This window comes from Formica exsecta, unplaced genomic scaffold, assembly GCF_003651465.1.
Source record: "Formica exsecta isolate Colony F162 unplaced genomic scaffold, ASM365146v1 scaffold425, whole genome shotgun sequence".
Classification (NCBI taxonomy): Eukaryota; Metazoa; Arthropoda; class Insecta; order Hymenoptera; family Formicidae; genus Formica; species Formica exsecta.
This window is the reverse complement of record NW_021851492.1, coordinates 1078143-1095649: the sequence shown is the minus strand read 5'-3', so window position 1 is coordinate 1095649 and position 17507 is coordinate 1078143. Positions and strand designations below refer to the sequence as shown.

At 36.7% G+C, this 17507-nt stretch overlaps 2 protein-coding genes across 10 annotated transcripts in view; both read right to left on the bottom strand.

Annotated features, from left to right (window-relative positions):
• LOC115240403 (synaptosomal-associated protein 25) overlaps nt 1-11797 on the bottom strand; it is a 44561-nt gene extending 32764 nt beyond the window's left edge. For 5 of the 8 annotated variants that reach the window (XM_029815530.1, XM_029815534.1, XM_029815535.1 and 2 more), the window contains exons 1-3: nt 10459-10625; nt 4400-4661; nt 3654-3695 (exon numbers count right to left, since the gene is read on the bottom strand). In XM_029815530.1, coding sequence (XP_029671390.1) covers nt 3654-3695; nt 4400-4498 — 141 coding nt within the window. In that variant the 5' untranslated portion in view covers nt 4499-4661; nt 10459-10625. Of the gene's footprint in view, nt 1-3653; nt 3696-4399; nt 4662-4783; nt 5127-10458; nt 10626-11658 lie in introns of those variants that run through there. The other 3 variants (XM_029815531.1, XM_029815533.1, XM_029815532.1) reach the window with 3 other exon arrangements.
• A 736-nt stretch (nt 11798-12533) lies between these two features.
• LOC115240379 (gastrula zinc finger protein XlCGF57.1) lies at nt 12534-17166 on the bottom strand. 2 transcript variants are annotated; one of them, XM_029815500.1, is made up of 12 exons: nt 16879-17166; nt 16597-16784; nt 16170-16238; nt 16018-16092; nt 15646-15728; nt 15415-15544; nt 15036-15336; nt 14655-14757; nt 14308-14571; nt 13668-13989; nt 13045-13388; nt 12534-12936 (listed from the first exon to the last, which is right to left on the bottom strand). In XM_029815500.1, the coding sequence occupies exons 2-12, from the start codon at nt 16607-16609 to the stop codon at nt 12688-12690; spliced, it is 1953 nt and encodes a 650-aa protein (XP_029671360.1). In that variant the 5' UTR covers nt 16610-16784; nt 16879-17166; the 3' UTR covers nt 12534-12687. The 2 variants fall into 2 exon arrangements, with proteins under 2 accessions (XP_029671360.1, XP_029671361.1); XM_029815501.1 differs by lacking the exons at nt 15646-15728; nt 16597-16784; nt 16879-17166 and having other exon boundaries at nt 16170-16234.
• Between the last annotated feature and the right edge of the window lie 341 nt (nt 17167-17507).

The window sequence follows — 17507 nt, the reverse complement described above, 5'->3', positions numbered from 1 at the left end:
CCCCCCCCCCCCTCTATAGTCTTCCTATATATTTCCTATATTATATGCAAAATCATATTAGCGTTAATTGACAATTATCTCTATTAGTGCTCCGGGATCAATATAAATATAAATGAAGTCTATCAGTAAATAATGATGGATTAAATTGAAAGCACCTGTGGCGGAAAATTTCCGCACAATAAGATGCATTTGCCGCTTAATTTGAGAGTAAATTTGCTAGTTAACGAACGGTCAATAATCAAAATTAATAAGAGAAACAAAGATATGATAAATCTGATCTTTTCAAGCAACGTGCGTTATATAAAATTATGATTTTAATATATATATATAAACTGCATAGACAAAATATGAAAAAACATAAATATTTAAAAAAGTTTTAAGTTATTTAAAAACAAAACTATTTTTTTCTAACATTTGCACGCCGATATAACCGTACTTAAATAGAGATAAAAATTCCTTCCAAACCTTATTCATTTCGTTTATTAAAATATCTCCCTTCGCTAAAATAAAATTTTCTCTCCAAGATATATCTCGCTCAAAAGGAATCAATCGCTCGGAAAAGGGCGAAATATACACGTTCGAGTTAAAACCATCGATAAAAAAAGGCGTCGCTCACACACCGTCGCATAGGGAGCTTGCGTTAAAAAAGGGTCACAAAAGAGATGCGGGCGTACCGCGAATTGATCAGCGTCCGATAAAACAAGAAAGTTGACGATCGAGCTATACAAGAAAGAGAGATAAAAAGCGAACGGATCGATCTCCGTCGCCGATCGCCACTTTCGACGTAAAGTCGTACGTAATACTCTCGCATGTCTCACTTTCAATTTTCTCGGGGATTTTCGTCATCGTGTCGCCGAGAAAAAAAAAAAAAAAAAAAGATAATAGTCAAGCAAGCAACCTCCGAGAATTGTTTTCCCTTGGAAGTCTGCGACTTGACGATTTGTTGCCCCTGGTCACGATCGAGAATGCGATCACTTATCACGCGCGACGTGACAATGATAACGCATGTGGGTATGTGTACGTACGCTTCTCTCGGCCGATGATGATTCGAGGGACGTCCCCGGTGCTCGGAAGAATGCGACACGTGCTTATTAGTGCAGCCACAGGTAGATAAGTAGCAGCGAGAGAGACTGAAATGGAACGACGCAAGGACCTCGGCAGATCTTCTTTTCGAATGAGAACATTTGAGCGATACGATCCTGCTTTTGTCTCGCGACATTATTTTTGTAAATGTTAAACGAATGTAAAATTACAATAAATTTACTTTCGCGTTTTTTTTTTTTTCTAGTACATCCAATATATAAATCGTGCTTCAAAGTTATCGGATATCTTTCCGAGCAGTTTCTTTGATAAATTAAACGTGGACTTTTTCTCAAGGAAATTCTGATTATAAATATCTAATTTTAAGAAGTGTAAAGAATTTTAAATCTCGAGCAAAGTTTTCGCTAAAATTAAATCTGCTTATATTTAATTATAGAATATTTTAGTTTTTTTTTCTAGTTTAGTTTATTTTAGAATATTTTCGTATTTCTTTTCAACTTTTAAGGCATAACCATAAATAAATTTATCATATTAAAAAAAAAATATTCAATTTCGGATTTCTAGAAGAGAAGTGCGACAATTTTTGAATTATTTTAATGATATGAATTTAACATTTTTTTGTATATTTTCTTCGTATTTATTATAATATTTGTTAATTAACATAAATATTATAAAAAATATGATAATTTTAAATAAAGCGCATAGTCTGCATCGTCTTTGTAAATACAACGCTAATTAAAATCTAATCAGTAAAGGAAACCAGTTTTTTTTCTTTTTTTTTTTTTTTGTGTACGTTCGCAACGTGCCTCGCCGTCTCTCGGAGCACGTCGATGCGTCGTCTTACAAATTCGCGCGATCGATTTGTTCTCCCTCGATCGATTCTTCTACTTTTCCTTTCTCCTTTCTTTTTTATTTCTTTCTCGCGATTCTCCACAAAATCGCAGGCACAGGGATTTGTTGCCCCCCTCCCTCCCGGGGAGATGAGCTCTCTCCGCTCGCGAGGCGCGCAAAGTAAATCCTCTCTATACCCGTTTCTTTACAAGCTCGGATCCGCAACACGTTTTCGAAATCGTCGCTTCCGTATGGCACCAGAGCTGGATAAAATACTACTTCGAAAAAACGCATGTCGCGTCTCCGACGTCCACCTACACGTACGTCTTCCCTTCTCCTTGTATGGTCCCCACGAAGCTTTATCTCTTCGCGATCCCCCCCCCCCCTGCGACTTGGACTCCATAGGAGTGTATCTCGTCGGCGTGAATCTCGCAAAAGCGGAATCGGCGCGCCCGCAAGAATAATGTTCAACCGGTCAAGCGGCGCTTTGATGGAATATTGTAGCAAAAGTTGTAATGTATAAAAAAATGAGACTTCAAGAGAATACGAGATCTCGCAGCCGAATAAATTAAAAAGCAATGGTCTTTCCAGGACTTTTGCAAATTTAATTATACCGAGAGCATGCCTAGTCAATTCCTCTATGTATTAAACTAGATCGTTTTCGATCTTCGTATCTGACTGTCTGCTTTACGGTATACCAATCAGTTCTCGACAGTGCGAATCTCGGAGGGATCAAATCGAATCGATCGATAGATCCGCCACTTGACCGGTTAACGATCGAAATAGTACTTTGCCCACCTCTCTCTGGCGCGACTCCTTTCCTCCTTGCTGCCATTTTCTTATTTTTTTTTTTTCTTTCTGTTTTCTAGCAGTTCCAAAGTAGAACTTGGAGCGAGCAGTGGCGCCCGTCTTGCCGCAGTAGCGCGCAACGATTCGTCGATGAAAATCGTTCCTAGTTTACGATTCGCGATCCCCCCCCCCCCTGCGACTTGGACTCCATAGGAGTGTATCTCGTCGGCGTGAATCTCGCAAAAGCGGAATCGGCGCGCCCGCAAGAATAATGTTCAACCGGTCAAGCGGCGCTTTGATGGAATATTGTAGCAAAAGTTGTAATGTATAAAAAAATGAGACTTCAAGAGAATACGAGATCTCGCAGCCGAATAAATTAAAAAGCAATGGTCTTTCCAGGACTTTTGCAAATTTAATTATACCGAGAGCATGCCTAGTCAATTCCTCTATGTATTAAACTAGATCGTTTTCGATCTTCGTATCTGACTGTCTGCTTTACGGTATACCAATCAGTTCTCGACAGTGCGAATCTCGGAGGGATCAAATCGAATCGATCGATAGATCCGCCACTTGACCGGTTAACGATCGAAATAGTACTTTGCCCACCTCTCTCTGGCGCGACTCCTTTCCTCCTTGCTGCCATTTTCTTATTTTTTTTTTTTCTTTCTGTTTTCTAGCAGTTCCAAAGTAGAACTTGGAGCGAGCAGTGGCGCCCGTCTTGCCGCAGTAGCGCGCAACGATTCGTCGATGAAAATCGTTCCTAGTTTACGAGACAGACACGGAGGGGAGAAATTCGGGATTCGAAGAGTCTGAGGAATCGAATGGAGATCTAAACGGAGAGCGGATTCTCACGGAAGGGCTGCTACACGGGATTAGGATAACGAGAAAGGGGTGTTGGTGCACCGACGCGGGATCTCGAGGACGATCGAGAGAGGATCGAGGGGTCGATGCGCAAATTAAGGAGGGACTAATGATGAAAGGGACAGACTCACCTCCTCGCATAGCGCCAGCATACGCCTCGTGCTCTCCAGAGACTGAAACAGAAGTCGATCATGCCGATTATACACCACGCGACCAATTCTCATTGTCTGTGTCACGGGCTGATCAATTTTTTTTTTTTCCGGAAAGACTATATTTTTCATTGGTTATATCTTTAGTGTGTTATATTATTTCCCGTAAAAAAGATATGAGCCTAGAAATATGTTTTTTTCAACGCAATATCGCGCTTTTTGGAGATATGGCTTTTTCGAAAAGACTGATTCCATTAGTCAATACGTTGTTCTCAAGAATTCTCAAAAATTCTTTTAATATCCTTGTCGCTTTCCCAAAATAATTAATCCGACCAGCGAGGATAATATTAATAAAAAAATGTGCGAGACGCGACATGAAACTTTATAAATATAAATTAATTAATTTTCTTTTTATCTGGTGCTACTATAAATAAATAAATATTATATTCAAAAGGCAATTTTTTAAATTTGCTGAAAATTATAACAAATTTGTCGCGTAATTCAAATATTGCGACAAAAAGAATTTTACGCCGATTTTCGTGTTTCCAACGTCGCGAATAAACAATCTCGCGCGAAAACCAAAGCCTCGAGAACCGAGTTTGGCGAAATTACATTGATTTTAATCGCTGCATCGTAAATCCTCGTGGCTGTCACATCGCGCATACGTATGTACATAGACATACACACACATGTATATATATGTATATATATATACATATATCACTCACCTCATCCGTTGTCTGACCGGCCTTGAGCTGTAACTCCTGCAGTTCGGTGCGGGGTGGGCCGCCCTCGGCCGCACCCGCCGCTGACGTCGGTGCAGGCATCGCCGGCTGGTGGTCGGGTGCCTGACGGGACTAAATACCGGGCGACAGCCTTCCTCTTCCTCGACAAGAGCCTTGTCTTCCCGCCTCCTGACTGACTCTTCGGGACACCGGCGACGACGATGTGACACTTCCTAGTGCCGCTAGATTAATCAATCGGCGCAACCTGCAACATGCAACCAACGCAAACGCGAGATCAGATCAAACGGTTCCATCATGAGATAAAAGGGAGAGAAAGAGAGAGAGAAGAGAAACGTGTGATTGTCACTTTTGGACGAGTATCCCTACGTGAATATGCACACGCTGAAAGTGACGCCCGTCGAAAACCCGACAGAAACAGAGACTCCGACGTCCTCGTGGAGTTCGAGAAACCACCTTCTCCCCTCTCAGGAACGACGAGGAGCAGAGTGGGAGTAATAATCAACGTCGCGACGATCGTTTACGGGAAACTTCTCCTTCGGCACGACCGCGAACGGTGACGAGGCACAATAGAGTACCGCCGAATAATCCGATCGCGGTCCCCGAATCCCTCGATCGGGACCACGAAGAGCCCTTCGCGAGGTAGCCGGAAGCGAGGGCAGCAATCGACGACGACGAAGCCGGGGGAGAGACTTGGCGGAATTCCGCGAGCGGATTCGCAGCCGCGCCGCGGTGTGCCGGCCGTCGAGGCGAATGTGTTTGTGGGTGATCGCGCGCACACATACACACGCAAACGCACACATATACATGCACGACGGGGCGGAAAATCAATACCCCCGAACGACCGACCGACCAACCGACCCACCGACGATGGCGTCGCGACGCGCAGACGCGACGCGGTATCTCCGTCGCCGTCGTCGTTCGTTTCCATCCACCCTCTCCTACCTGCATGGCTCTCTCAACATCGATGTGGCCGGCGCGATCGGGATAAACGATCAGCTGGTCGATCGGTTTGAAACTGGGTGCGGGCAGGTCAAGAAACAGAGACTCGTTCGCCGCCGCGAATATCGTTTTGAAGCGGTGTATAAAAAGGCATTTATAATGAGACTTTTTAGGTAAAGAGAAATCAGAGAATCGAGGAATGGGTAAACGTTTCTGATATTCTTTCAAGCGGAGAATAGAATGCTGAATATTAAATTGTTAAGTATTCGAATGTCTCTTCAGAGAATATATATTTTCTTCTGCTTTTTTAAGTCTTTCTTTCGATTTCTGATATCCACTATAATAATAAAATGATAAGGAAATCAATTTTATAATTTTTGAATATCGTTTCTGCATCGCTTCTTAGATAATAAAGATGCAAATAGCAGAAAGACAATTTTGATCAATTTAAATTGAATTCTATCGAAACATGGCTTTAAAATTTCTTTGGAAATTATTTAGAGAAAGAAAACAATCTTAAAAGAGATTGAAGTTATTGGAAAAACCATAAAATAAATAAGATCTCTTTTTTGCATCCAAGAGTTAAAAAAAAAAAAAAGAAGAGATTCTACGATTGGAGACAAATACATAGTCGAGCAAATAATATTGAAATGAACAATTAACCCGGATACACAAAATCGAATCACAATCAGCAATCTCGAGATTCTTCGAGAGTATAAACAAAACAAAAAAAATTATTTTCGTTCGAAATGGAAACATCGCCGAGAGCGACGGTGTAAGACAAAAATAATAACGGTCCGCCCCTAATTACGCGCTCCATTAGTATTTGTATACCAGTGTAACGGATAGCGGCATGATTTATTCGCCGGTTCCGTCCTTGCCCTCGAGGAAGGAAATTGGCAAGCTTCCAGGGTGAAAGGGTATCCCGGCGTGCCACGACGGTTTGTATGGCGAGTTGCTTCAAGATCACGGACAACGCAATCGGGACCCGGATGTCACCGTTTCGTCGTCGATAAAGCCGCCCAGACAAGCGCATGCGATTCCGACGCGGTGAACTCGGCTTATTTTTACGGAAAAATTTCGCAAAAATAAAAGAAAACGAGAAAATAATTTATTTCAAAACTGTTTTGAATTTTTTTCCACAACATTTCATCTATATATGTTCCCTTTAGCATAAACTGTGGTAATAGACAAACAAACACGGCCATAACAAACAAGATCGACAGTCCCCGGGATTTTTTCGCGAAAAAAACAATTATTTCTTCTATCATTTTAAAATCCTACGGTTTTCGATGAGACGATTCTATATTTGGGTTACGCATAATTGGCGCATAAGTCGTGACATCACGAATGACGATGACGTTAGTCACACGTGGAATGTAATCGTCCACGATATTCTCGTCTGGATGCTTGCAAAATATGTAAGCAATATGCAAGAGGAATGATATAGGATATGTGTACGTTAAATGACAAGTGTGTGCGGTCGATCGTGCCGCAGCATGCTATGACAATGCGGTGATCTGACTCTCTTCTCCTCTCTCTCTCTCTCTCACTCTCTCTCTCTCTTTTCCTCTCTTTCTCTTTCACTCTTGCATCATCTCGCAACTCGTTGCTACTTGAGAGAGAAGAGAGAATATCGCTAAACGCATAAATAGATAGGAGATTCGCAATAAAACGGAAAAGGAAAAGAGTTTCCATTTGTGACTTAATTTTTTTAATTTTTCATGCGGAAAAAATGAATGGAAAAAATAAAGTTTTAACGTAAAAAATAGAGTCAACATAAAAAATGAAGAAAAATATAATCAGTGTTACGAGATAAATTCTCATGATAATTATATCCGTCGCTATGTATATCGTTACAAAAAAAAAAAAAAAAAAACTGTTATAGTTTATTCTATTAAAATTTTAAGAAGATCGATGTTACTGTCAAATTAAAATTATGTAAGTAAAACACACGATATATGTATATTACAATAAAAAAGATAAGAAAAGAATTTGATTCTTAAAAGGATTCGCGTTGCAATAACGGTACTCATAATAACAACATGGATTCGTCATGCAATTGTAAGCATCGGTAAGCGAAAAAGAACACATGGAACTTTGCTTTCCGTAGTTGAGAAGGTTCTTTCTCTCGAAGCGTTTACGAAGTATTACAGAAGTATATAAAACGCATTCTTATGAAAGATGCCTGCGATCACTATAAGACTTTTTTAAATCTTTTCCGCATCAGTTGACAAAAGGGATGAAAGTTTACAGTGCGTCTGCGCATTATATCCCTCTTTTCTATTGCGTAATATTGCTAAAGACAAAATTGCGATCAAAGCAGCAACGTGCATTTTGTCACGTGTTATTGATCTATTTATATCTATCTGAGCATAAAGAATTATATGTCGTTCCGCACGGTTTATGTGCTACTTTAACTGTGAACTATCACATATCTCGACATATTATCAAATATGATTGAATCAAATTTAGTACAAAATAAAATTGCAAACTGAAACAAACCAACCATATCATTAATTTTATCGTTTGATCTACGAAACGTAGTTTTGTTATTACACTTTTATCTTTAATACATTGTTTAATATTTAATCGTAAAACGCATACTCGTTGACTATCGTTGACGCGATCTTTCTTTTTAACAATAAACATGAGAAGTCTGCAGCAGAATGTCTATATTGCGCAATAAAAATAAATAAAATATCGAAAACTATGTCGAGGATAACGGTGAGAAATGCAATAAAGAATTTATTTAAGGAAAACTCGAATGACATTATTGCAATAATTACGTATATTCGCGACGCGCCTCAGCCACGCTCGGCTACACAATAGCTCGTAGGACTCTTACATATAGTGGTGATACGTCGAAAGTGTTGCACAACTTTCGATGCCGGAATAGATACGGGAACATCGCTATAAATACAGGAGCATGTAAGGGAAAATCAATATTTTTATACTCATTCATGTGCACGTGACTCACACTCACATTATCCATATAAGGACGACACGCGCGATGCAAACATTGAAAAAAAAAAAAAGATAACCCCAATCAGTTTTCAGATGTAATACAATAACATTCGGAATATACAAGTCTTTTAAACGCGTCACCAACGATACACTTTCTCCGATTTTTGACCGTTATCTCACGCGCGGTAAAAAAAAACAGCTAGCAAAAGAAAATACATATAAAGATACGTACAATTTTCTTGTAGAAGAGATTATTATAATATTTAAAAAAATTAATTTATATTATTAATACAAGCAAAATTTAATCCCGTTTAATCTTAATATTCTGTAATCTGGACTAAAAAATAAATATAATTTACCAAGAGCGCTTCATATATAATAATCTTCTAATTGCTTCGTATACGTATAAAGAGATTACAAATTATCTTTATCTTTTAATTATACGCGTTTATTGTAAACCGCTTTCCCAGATTTTTTAACTTGAAAAGGTGATTGTAAGCAGCCACGCTTATATAAATAAGCTGCACATAATTAAGATAAGGATAATTCAATTTCTCAAAACTGTGATGAAATTTACCAACGGTTACTAAAGAGTTAAAGATAAGATAAATTTTATAAACAGTAACTAAAGAGATAGTTGTTAATTTTAAAAAAATACACTTATATGAAAAAATATATCAATAATTAAATCCCTGTGTATATTTATTTATACAAATTCGATACACGTCATCATCATGACTCAAACAAGATTCACCTTTACGATTTCGGATTAATTAATCTCTCCAGCGAATCATAAAAGTGCATAAAAAGTCGGAAAACTGAATGAAATGTCAGAACACGCGGCAAATGTCAAACGTGATCGAACTCGACGTTGAATTGCATCTCGTGACACATCTCGATAAATAAAGAAAAAAGAATATTATAATGCTAGGTAAACGGCGAAACTTTCGAAAGATTTGCAAACAAAACATCAAATTTAATAATTTACAAAAAAAAACTAACTTCGAAAAAATCAAATATTATATACATAATTAAAATTTTTTTCAAAATTGCTCCGAATTTGCCTTTAATTCTTTTATAACGTTATATTTTGTACAAAATACAACTAACAAGAAGAAATATAATCAGTGTTTATTCATTCCCCCACAACAAACATTCTAAATATATATTTTTATAGAAACTAGAAAATATTTAATTCATTACGTACCAGATTAATCATTTAATTATTCGATAATTAATAATTACTCGGTTAAGCGAGGTCGAATTTAATTCCGATATCTCGATCGGAAATTCCAATTGGAAAATTGAGTGGTATGTCTGCCGCACGTACAGGATATCCCAATATTTCTGAATTGTTTTGCAATAATAGATTCTTATAAATCTAAAATCGATTCTACTTAGACGCAAACGGAAATTTATTGGGAAAATTAATGACGAATATATTAATTTTTGAAAAATGAAAGCTCTGTCTATGTGTATGTAAATGACGAAATCTTTATTTTCAACAAGACAAAGATTAGATAGATTCAATTTTAAGAATTGATAAGTTAATCTTAATTATAAGTTTAAAAATTTAAAAACAGCGGAAAAAGGGACGATTTTTCTTTTTTCTTTATTTCTCGATTAAACTTTCTCGCCAAACAAAGATAAATTTCAAACTCAATAAAAAATCTTTCAAGAATAATACATTGTGATCTTAGAATTACATATTTATGTTTGTAATCTTTGAACCTCTTCACAGATCCCGCAAAAAAATCCCTCGCGAGTTTTTTCATGTCCGGATTATACACAGTGAGACTTTGCTTAACTCGGGGAATTCAATTTTTTTTTCTCCTTATTACATGATCCAATTTTTTTATTTGTACCGTATTGGGTGTTATTCCGATCGCGAGAAATGTTCGAAAACATGATTAATCTTTATTTTTACTGTATATTATCGATCTTTCTATAACCGCCCCAGCGAGATCGGAATCTCCCGGAATCTCCGGGCCAGCAGGAACACGGATAATCGTGCGCGTATATCACGCTCTATATAATCGAATGAACTTATACACACATGAAAAACATACGCTCTCGAAAGAAACGTGTTGTTAATTACGGGCGCTCGGCGCCGAAGCTGGGTTACACTGACTAACCTTGAAGCGGATCGATAAGCGGACGAGGCTTGTATCTGTCCGCGACGAGCAGTGCAGGCAACCGGCTATCACTGACACCGACGATGATACCATGCACAGCGGGTAGAAAGAAAGACAACCGCACGATCACTTTGCACCCACCATCCGTCGCGTTACTCGTCCGGACCGCGAATGAGCGCAGCGAACTGCGGCGCGAGCGGCGCAGCGCCACGGCGTCACGTGATCTCCGCCGTCAATGACGCGGACCAATGAGACGTCGGTGCGTGCGCAGGGTAGGGGAAAGGGAAAGCCATTACCACGCGCGGGAAACGGGACGTTTTGAACGCGAATTGAACTTTCTTACACTTTCTGCGTTTTGGGAAATCGAATTGTGTGCGTATTTTCAGATTCTTTTTTAAGAAAAAAAACAATAATAAAATGCATACATATATATGAGTGTGCGTGAGTGTATCAAGTACATATATACATACACACGCACACACATACGAACACACATCTAAAAACTGATAAATTTACATAAATTTATATTACAATGTTAAAAGATATATGTCTTATACAAGACAAAATTATTTTTACGCTATCACTTTATTATGCAAAATATATAACGCTTTGAAAATAGAACTTCCTCGATAAATTAATTTTACTTTCAACTATTTCTTCACTCTATTTAATTTGAATAATGAGAATTAGGGCATAACTTTTTAATTTGCAACTGCCTCTACAGGAACTGCAATCATCCGTTTAATTTTACTTCCGAAATTCCTTTACAATTTTGCAATAACGTAGCGTTTATGCACGCATGCGCATGTCGCTTTGCCTCATTCTTACAACAAATCTAACCTTGCATATATATTTACTATATTTACATTTTCTTATATCTGGCAGATGGAAAAAAAAACATCTTCGTATTACGCGAGAGTCTTATATTCTCGAAATGCTATGCGAAATAAAATTGTCCTTCTTAAAATTCGAAAACATGGCGAAAATGCTGCTCTATTTTTATATTGCGTGTTTTCTACCATTTCGTATTCCGAATTCATGTAATCGGAAATCGCATGACACAACCCTGTCGAAAGGGCAGAAAATCGATACGACCTCGTATCGACACGCAACGTGCGCTGCATCGCGATTGCCATGACGTTTATAAAAAAATACGGATTGTCAATATACACGTATATTGAAAATTAAACGTGTACTCACTGCCGGAAATGAAATCCGAAGCGTGCAAGTTCTCAGGAACGCGTAGAAAATCCTTGACAGTCCCTAATTTCCAGTAATCCTCAACCAAAGTGATCGACAGTCAACGATGACTCCCGTACGGCAAAGTGCAGCCCGCTGCACTGACAACCGGAAGTCGGTCGCGAATATCACGGAAGCCGCCGTCGACGTATTCGAACGGTAACCATGGAGACGTGAGGCGGGAGAATGCGCGGGTAAAACGAAAAATCAGATTTAAATCGAGCTATGTATTAATGTATATATATTCTTCGTTTACATAGAAAATGATATATCTAATATAGGTGTTTTTTCAGTTTTATTCGTAGCATTTAAAATATATATATAAATATATGTTTTTATATATGTATATAATGTACACGTCCTTGACTCTCTTCTCTCTCGTTTGTATAGATAATCTTGATTAATAGAATTCCTCACATTTGCAGCAGAAGAATAAAGAACGAAAACTTTAGTCTCACATAAAACCTAAGTATACATACATACACCGCATGCTTGAACATATCATATGTATAGTATACAATTAACATCATTGCAAAAATATATCTATAAAGTTGCAATATAAAAAAAATTGAATGGGATTTATCTTAATAAGTATATTACCGCAGTAACAATGTTACCAGAAGCGATTGGTCAAACAATATATATATAGACATTTTTTTAAGTAATCCAAAAAAAGAATTTAAAATATTTGTCAAGTGATTAATAAGATATGCGTTACATTGTACGATGTAACGTATAATGCTAGCATATCTCATTATTCGATTTTTGTACAATTAAACAAAAAAAGCTTATAAAAAACCCGTTCCCCGATTTTATATTATTCGTTGATTTATGTGTATAAAGTCGATCAAATCATTTCTTTTTTTTTTTCAAAAATCTCGCGCGTCTTGGCATGATCTTAAAATATCCAGAATTCAAAAAAAGAGAGTATGAGCACTTTTCTCATATAATAATAATAATAATAATAATAATAAATATACTTTTCCCTTCCTAATCGTGTATGCCATTAGATATCTCTAAAACGTGGAGAATGACATCGTCCACTGTCTTCGTCGTCAAAAGGGATTTCACCGTGTCATCTTTTACTGTATCGATGACGACGGTAAATAAAAGCTTAACATTTTGTCGTAATCTCTCGGTGAACATTATGTTGGATTCCGACGTTATAGGCTCATGCCCGCATCTTCTGATCACAGCCTCCAAAATATCTTGTATCGGAGCCTCTGGCCAACCAAATAGCTGCCGATATCGTGGTTAAAGTACAATCAACAAATAACTTATTTATTAATTAAATTAGAGAGAAAGTAATAATATTAAAGTTTAAACCGAATTAATAAAATTATGTACCTGTAATGTTTCCTCATCAATAAGTATCCTCAAGAGATCTATGATGGCTTTTAACAATTCGTCGGTGGAAAGCCTTTTGGATTCTCCGTTTTTCGTTTTGGCTGCGGCAATCGAGGCAATGTTGTATAACTGTGTCTGCAAATGCTTTCTTTCGACCTCGTTCATCACGTCCTCCAATAGTTCTCGATGCTTCGCCCGAATGTGTCGCATCAGACAGTCTTGTCGGATGAATACTCTATTACACTCGATGCACGACTGGGGCGGTTCGCGTCTGTGGGTATTGAGATGAGCTTGCAACGACGACTTTGCCGAGAAGGCTTTTGGACATTTGTCGCATTTGAATGCTAAAATGCAACGCAAAAATGGAAAAATTTATAATATAACAAATATCATTGTTATGTATTGTTATATCAAATGAGATAAATACATTATAGATGTGTAATGTGATTAAAATTGACATTCAAGTTTTTTATTTTTACTATATAAAAAATACAATACAAATTATAAATATAAAGACAATAAACAAAAATACTGTATAAATATATTTCTAAAAAGATATATATATATATATATATATATATATATAATTTTTTTTGTATAAGATATATTGTTCAATCTCTTACGTTTGATGCCAGTGTGCAACAGCGCATGTTTCACCAAGTCCTCCTTTCGCGTAAAGCCTTTATCACAGTTTTTACACGTAAATGGAATAGCACCCTCGTGCACGAATTTCTTGTGAATATTTAAACGTGCTTTTCGGTTGAATGCCTTACCGCATACGTCGCAATAAAAGCCATTTTCTCCAGTATGGTGGAATATATGTGCTCTTAATTGAGCTGCTTGTATGAACGATTTACCGCAATACTGACAAACATGCGGCTTTTCGCCTGTATGAGTCCGTTGATGACGGTTTAGTGTCTCGCGAGCGGCAAACTTTCTCTGACACTGAAAACATGAATTTTTATGCTTATATTTGCTTAAAAAATATATTAACGAGAGTTGATTGTATTTATAATTAAAACACGTTTCTTATGTATTAAAAATATTCGTAATTAATGTCAGTTTAATGAAAACTTACGGTAATATTTTTCCATCCACAATGTTAGCTAGCTTGCAGAGTACAATTTAACAAAATCTTATTATTTATATATCGCTCGAGAAAAAAATACTAATATGATATTAAAAACTTTTGTAAATATTATAAATGCATCAATGCATTCATAAATGCATTTATTAAAAAATTGTGAAATAAAATACACTTACATATTTACATTCGAACGGCTTCTCTCCGGTATGTACACGACGATGCTTTTTTAGCGCCAACGACGAGAGGAATGTTTTCGGACATAAATCGCATGAGACTGGCCGCTCTCCAGTGTGCATACGTTCATGAACCAACAACTGTTGGCTCGTAAAGAACTCTTTTGGACAATATTTACACGGTTTTTTTTGTCTCTGAGGTGTTCCCGCGTGAGTACGCAAGTGTTCCCGCAAATTATCCTTACGCGTGAAAACTTTCTTGCAAACCTGTAATAAAATTATTCACTCATATTACTTTTTAAGTATCACCCACATTTTTTAAAAATTATCAGCAAAATTTATATACTTACTTGGCAACTGAATGTATTAAGTATACTGCCGTGACAACCAGATTGCATAATGTGTCGATTTAAATGGTAGCCCCGAGAGAAATAAGTGTCGCAAGGCTCACATCTAAAATATTATGTAAAATTTTAAAATAATGAAAAGTGAAATAAAAGTAAATATGATATAAATAATAACAGGAGATCAAGCTACAACTTCACAATAATATTTTATCTACAATTAACGCTATCAAATAATAAAGGTCATGTAATATCTATTCCTTCCAAATAATAAAAATTTTTTTAAATATGATTACAAAAAGAATATAGATCATTATATAGAGCGTTAGATAACTTTTGTAATTGACAGTAATAATTAATAAAAAAAATAATTGTGCGCAGACATACCTAAAAATTTTGCGGTCTCCATGCGTGGTATAGCGGTGTTTATTTAATGCTTTTTTATCACGAAAAGATGAGCCGCATTCGTCGCACGTGCACGTATCGCACTTCCAGTGTATAACTATATCATGCCTCTCCAAAGACGCTTTCTTCTTGAAACTGAGATTACAATGGGGACATTTGAATCCCCCACCGCTATGCGCTGTCTTCAAATCTTCCGCACAACAATGACATTGCGTTTCCGGTACAGGCTTGATTACAGGTTTAATCTTTTCATTGTTATTCTTTTGGCTCTTGGAATCTGAATCTAAAAATATAGATTATAAGTTTGAAGTTTGTAATGTAAAAGCAAATAAATATTGTTTAATACATAACTATTATATACCTTCATTTAAAGATGGATCATCCTCATCCTCTTCGTTATCTTCTGAATCATAATTTTCCATATCATTGAACTCCATGATATTTGTCGTGTCATCTTCTTCTCTGCACATGTCTAAGTGCTCCTTTAACATCTATCGCAAAGAGAAAATATTAAACGAGAATGAAATTAGCAACAAGATAAGAAAATGATAGATGTGCAAAACAGGTTAAAAAAAATAAAACTACGACTTACATCTTCAGATTGAAAGATACGGTGACATGTCACACATTCATAGTCAGTAATAATTGATATAATTTGACCATTTTCTGAAATAACTGTTAACACAAAACAAATAAATAAATAATAAAATAATGTAATAAAAAAAAGAACAAAAATATTGATAAGCTAAAGCATTGAAACTATACATTGTTTACAGGCACTCGTGTGAATATATTCAAATATATATACAGAAAGGATGTCTTTATAAAATATATTTAAGTAAAATATTATTTGATTATGGAGAAAGTAACTGCCAAAGAGTATACAATAAAAAGTGCTGATTTTCTTAAACATTCCGTGTGTGTGTGTGTGTGTGTATGTATACATATATAGAAATTAAGTTACCTTTTACATCAGTATGTGGACTACAATCTACTAATATAGGCTGATCCTGTATCTGTATATCTGAGGTATCTGTATCTACAAAAATATAATGTATAAATAATAAAAATTATTTTATAATATTACAAATATTTACTTTTAAATAATTAAATTACCAAATAAGATCTCTGTGGTTGTACCATCAATCAGTACAGCATCAGTACATTCCTCTATTTTTACAATCTCTGCAAGAAATAAATATAAATTATATATAAAACTATTATTTTATTAGTTTTCACTATATTTTAATATATTTTTATAATTTGCATAGTACAAAATTAAACTTTCACACTATTTCAAGACTCTGATTTCCATTTTAAATTCTTTGAATATCATGCATAATTTTTAAATAAAATCTAAATTAAATTACATTTCTCTGTTAGAATAAAAAAACACGATATAAAATAAATAAAAAGTATAAAATTATCATTCATATAAATTACATATGAGAAGTTACGCTTTGTAAAAATGCACTTCATTAGAGATGCACAATGCTGTCATATGTTGCGCAAGGACTATATCTCGTATCAATTGTGCACTCACCTATCTTCTCCATCGCTTCTGTCGTTGCGTAGCGTGTGATTTCGGGAACCTGGGGAAATAACGTTCTATCCTTATTCGCGATTGCGAGAGAGATTCCTCCTCGACGAGCCACCAACTTTCGCACGCTCACCGACTTTCCGATTTCGGTCACGCTATACTCGGTCGCTTCCGTTCCGGATTACGAAGACCTGCGGATACTCGTTTGTGAATTTCAGTTCGCTCGCCTTCGAGGATCGAAAAACGAGTTCGGAAAATCGAGATCCGTATAAACATTGTATGTACCTGCGAAGGGGAGATAGAACCAGCGCGCATCTGCCTCGACCTGCCCCTGAAGGAACAGGCCCTTTCATCAATCCCGACGCCGCGCAAAATGGCCTATGTCAAGGGGCGCGTCGTCGTCTTCCACGGCGTCCGTCCGTCTGCACTGGCGGGCTTTCTCTTTCTCTCTCTATCTCGACGACGCGTCACGTCGTCATTGAAGACGCCGCTGATGATCTTCCTCAGTGGCGATCGAACGATGACGAACTCACGACGACGACGAGCTCGATCGGTCGGCACGAAGAAAAGTCATGATGCGCAACAAGTAACAATTTGTTGCTATTCGCCTTGTGCTCACTCGCTATTGGATGATGCAACGAGAATCAAGATGGACAGCCAATCGGCATGCCCGATAATCTAGTCTTATTTTTCTATTTACACATATATACTTTTCTACATTTTTTCTGCTTTTTTCTTTTTGCAAAATTCAAACGTTGTTTATTTCATTTTGAATGCAAAGAAAAAACAGAAAAACACATTTAAAAAACTTTTTTATCTCTTTCTTTCTCTCCAGTTTCATAACGGTACAATCCGTTATAACGGGTGTAATTGTATTTTGCATGTGTGTAGATTATAATGCATGTAAAGAGCGG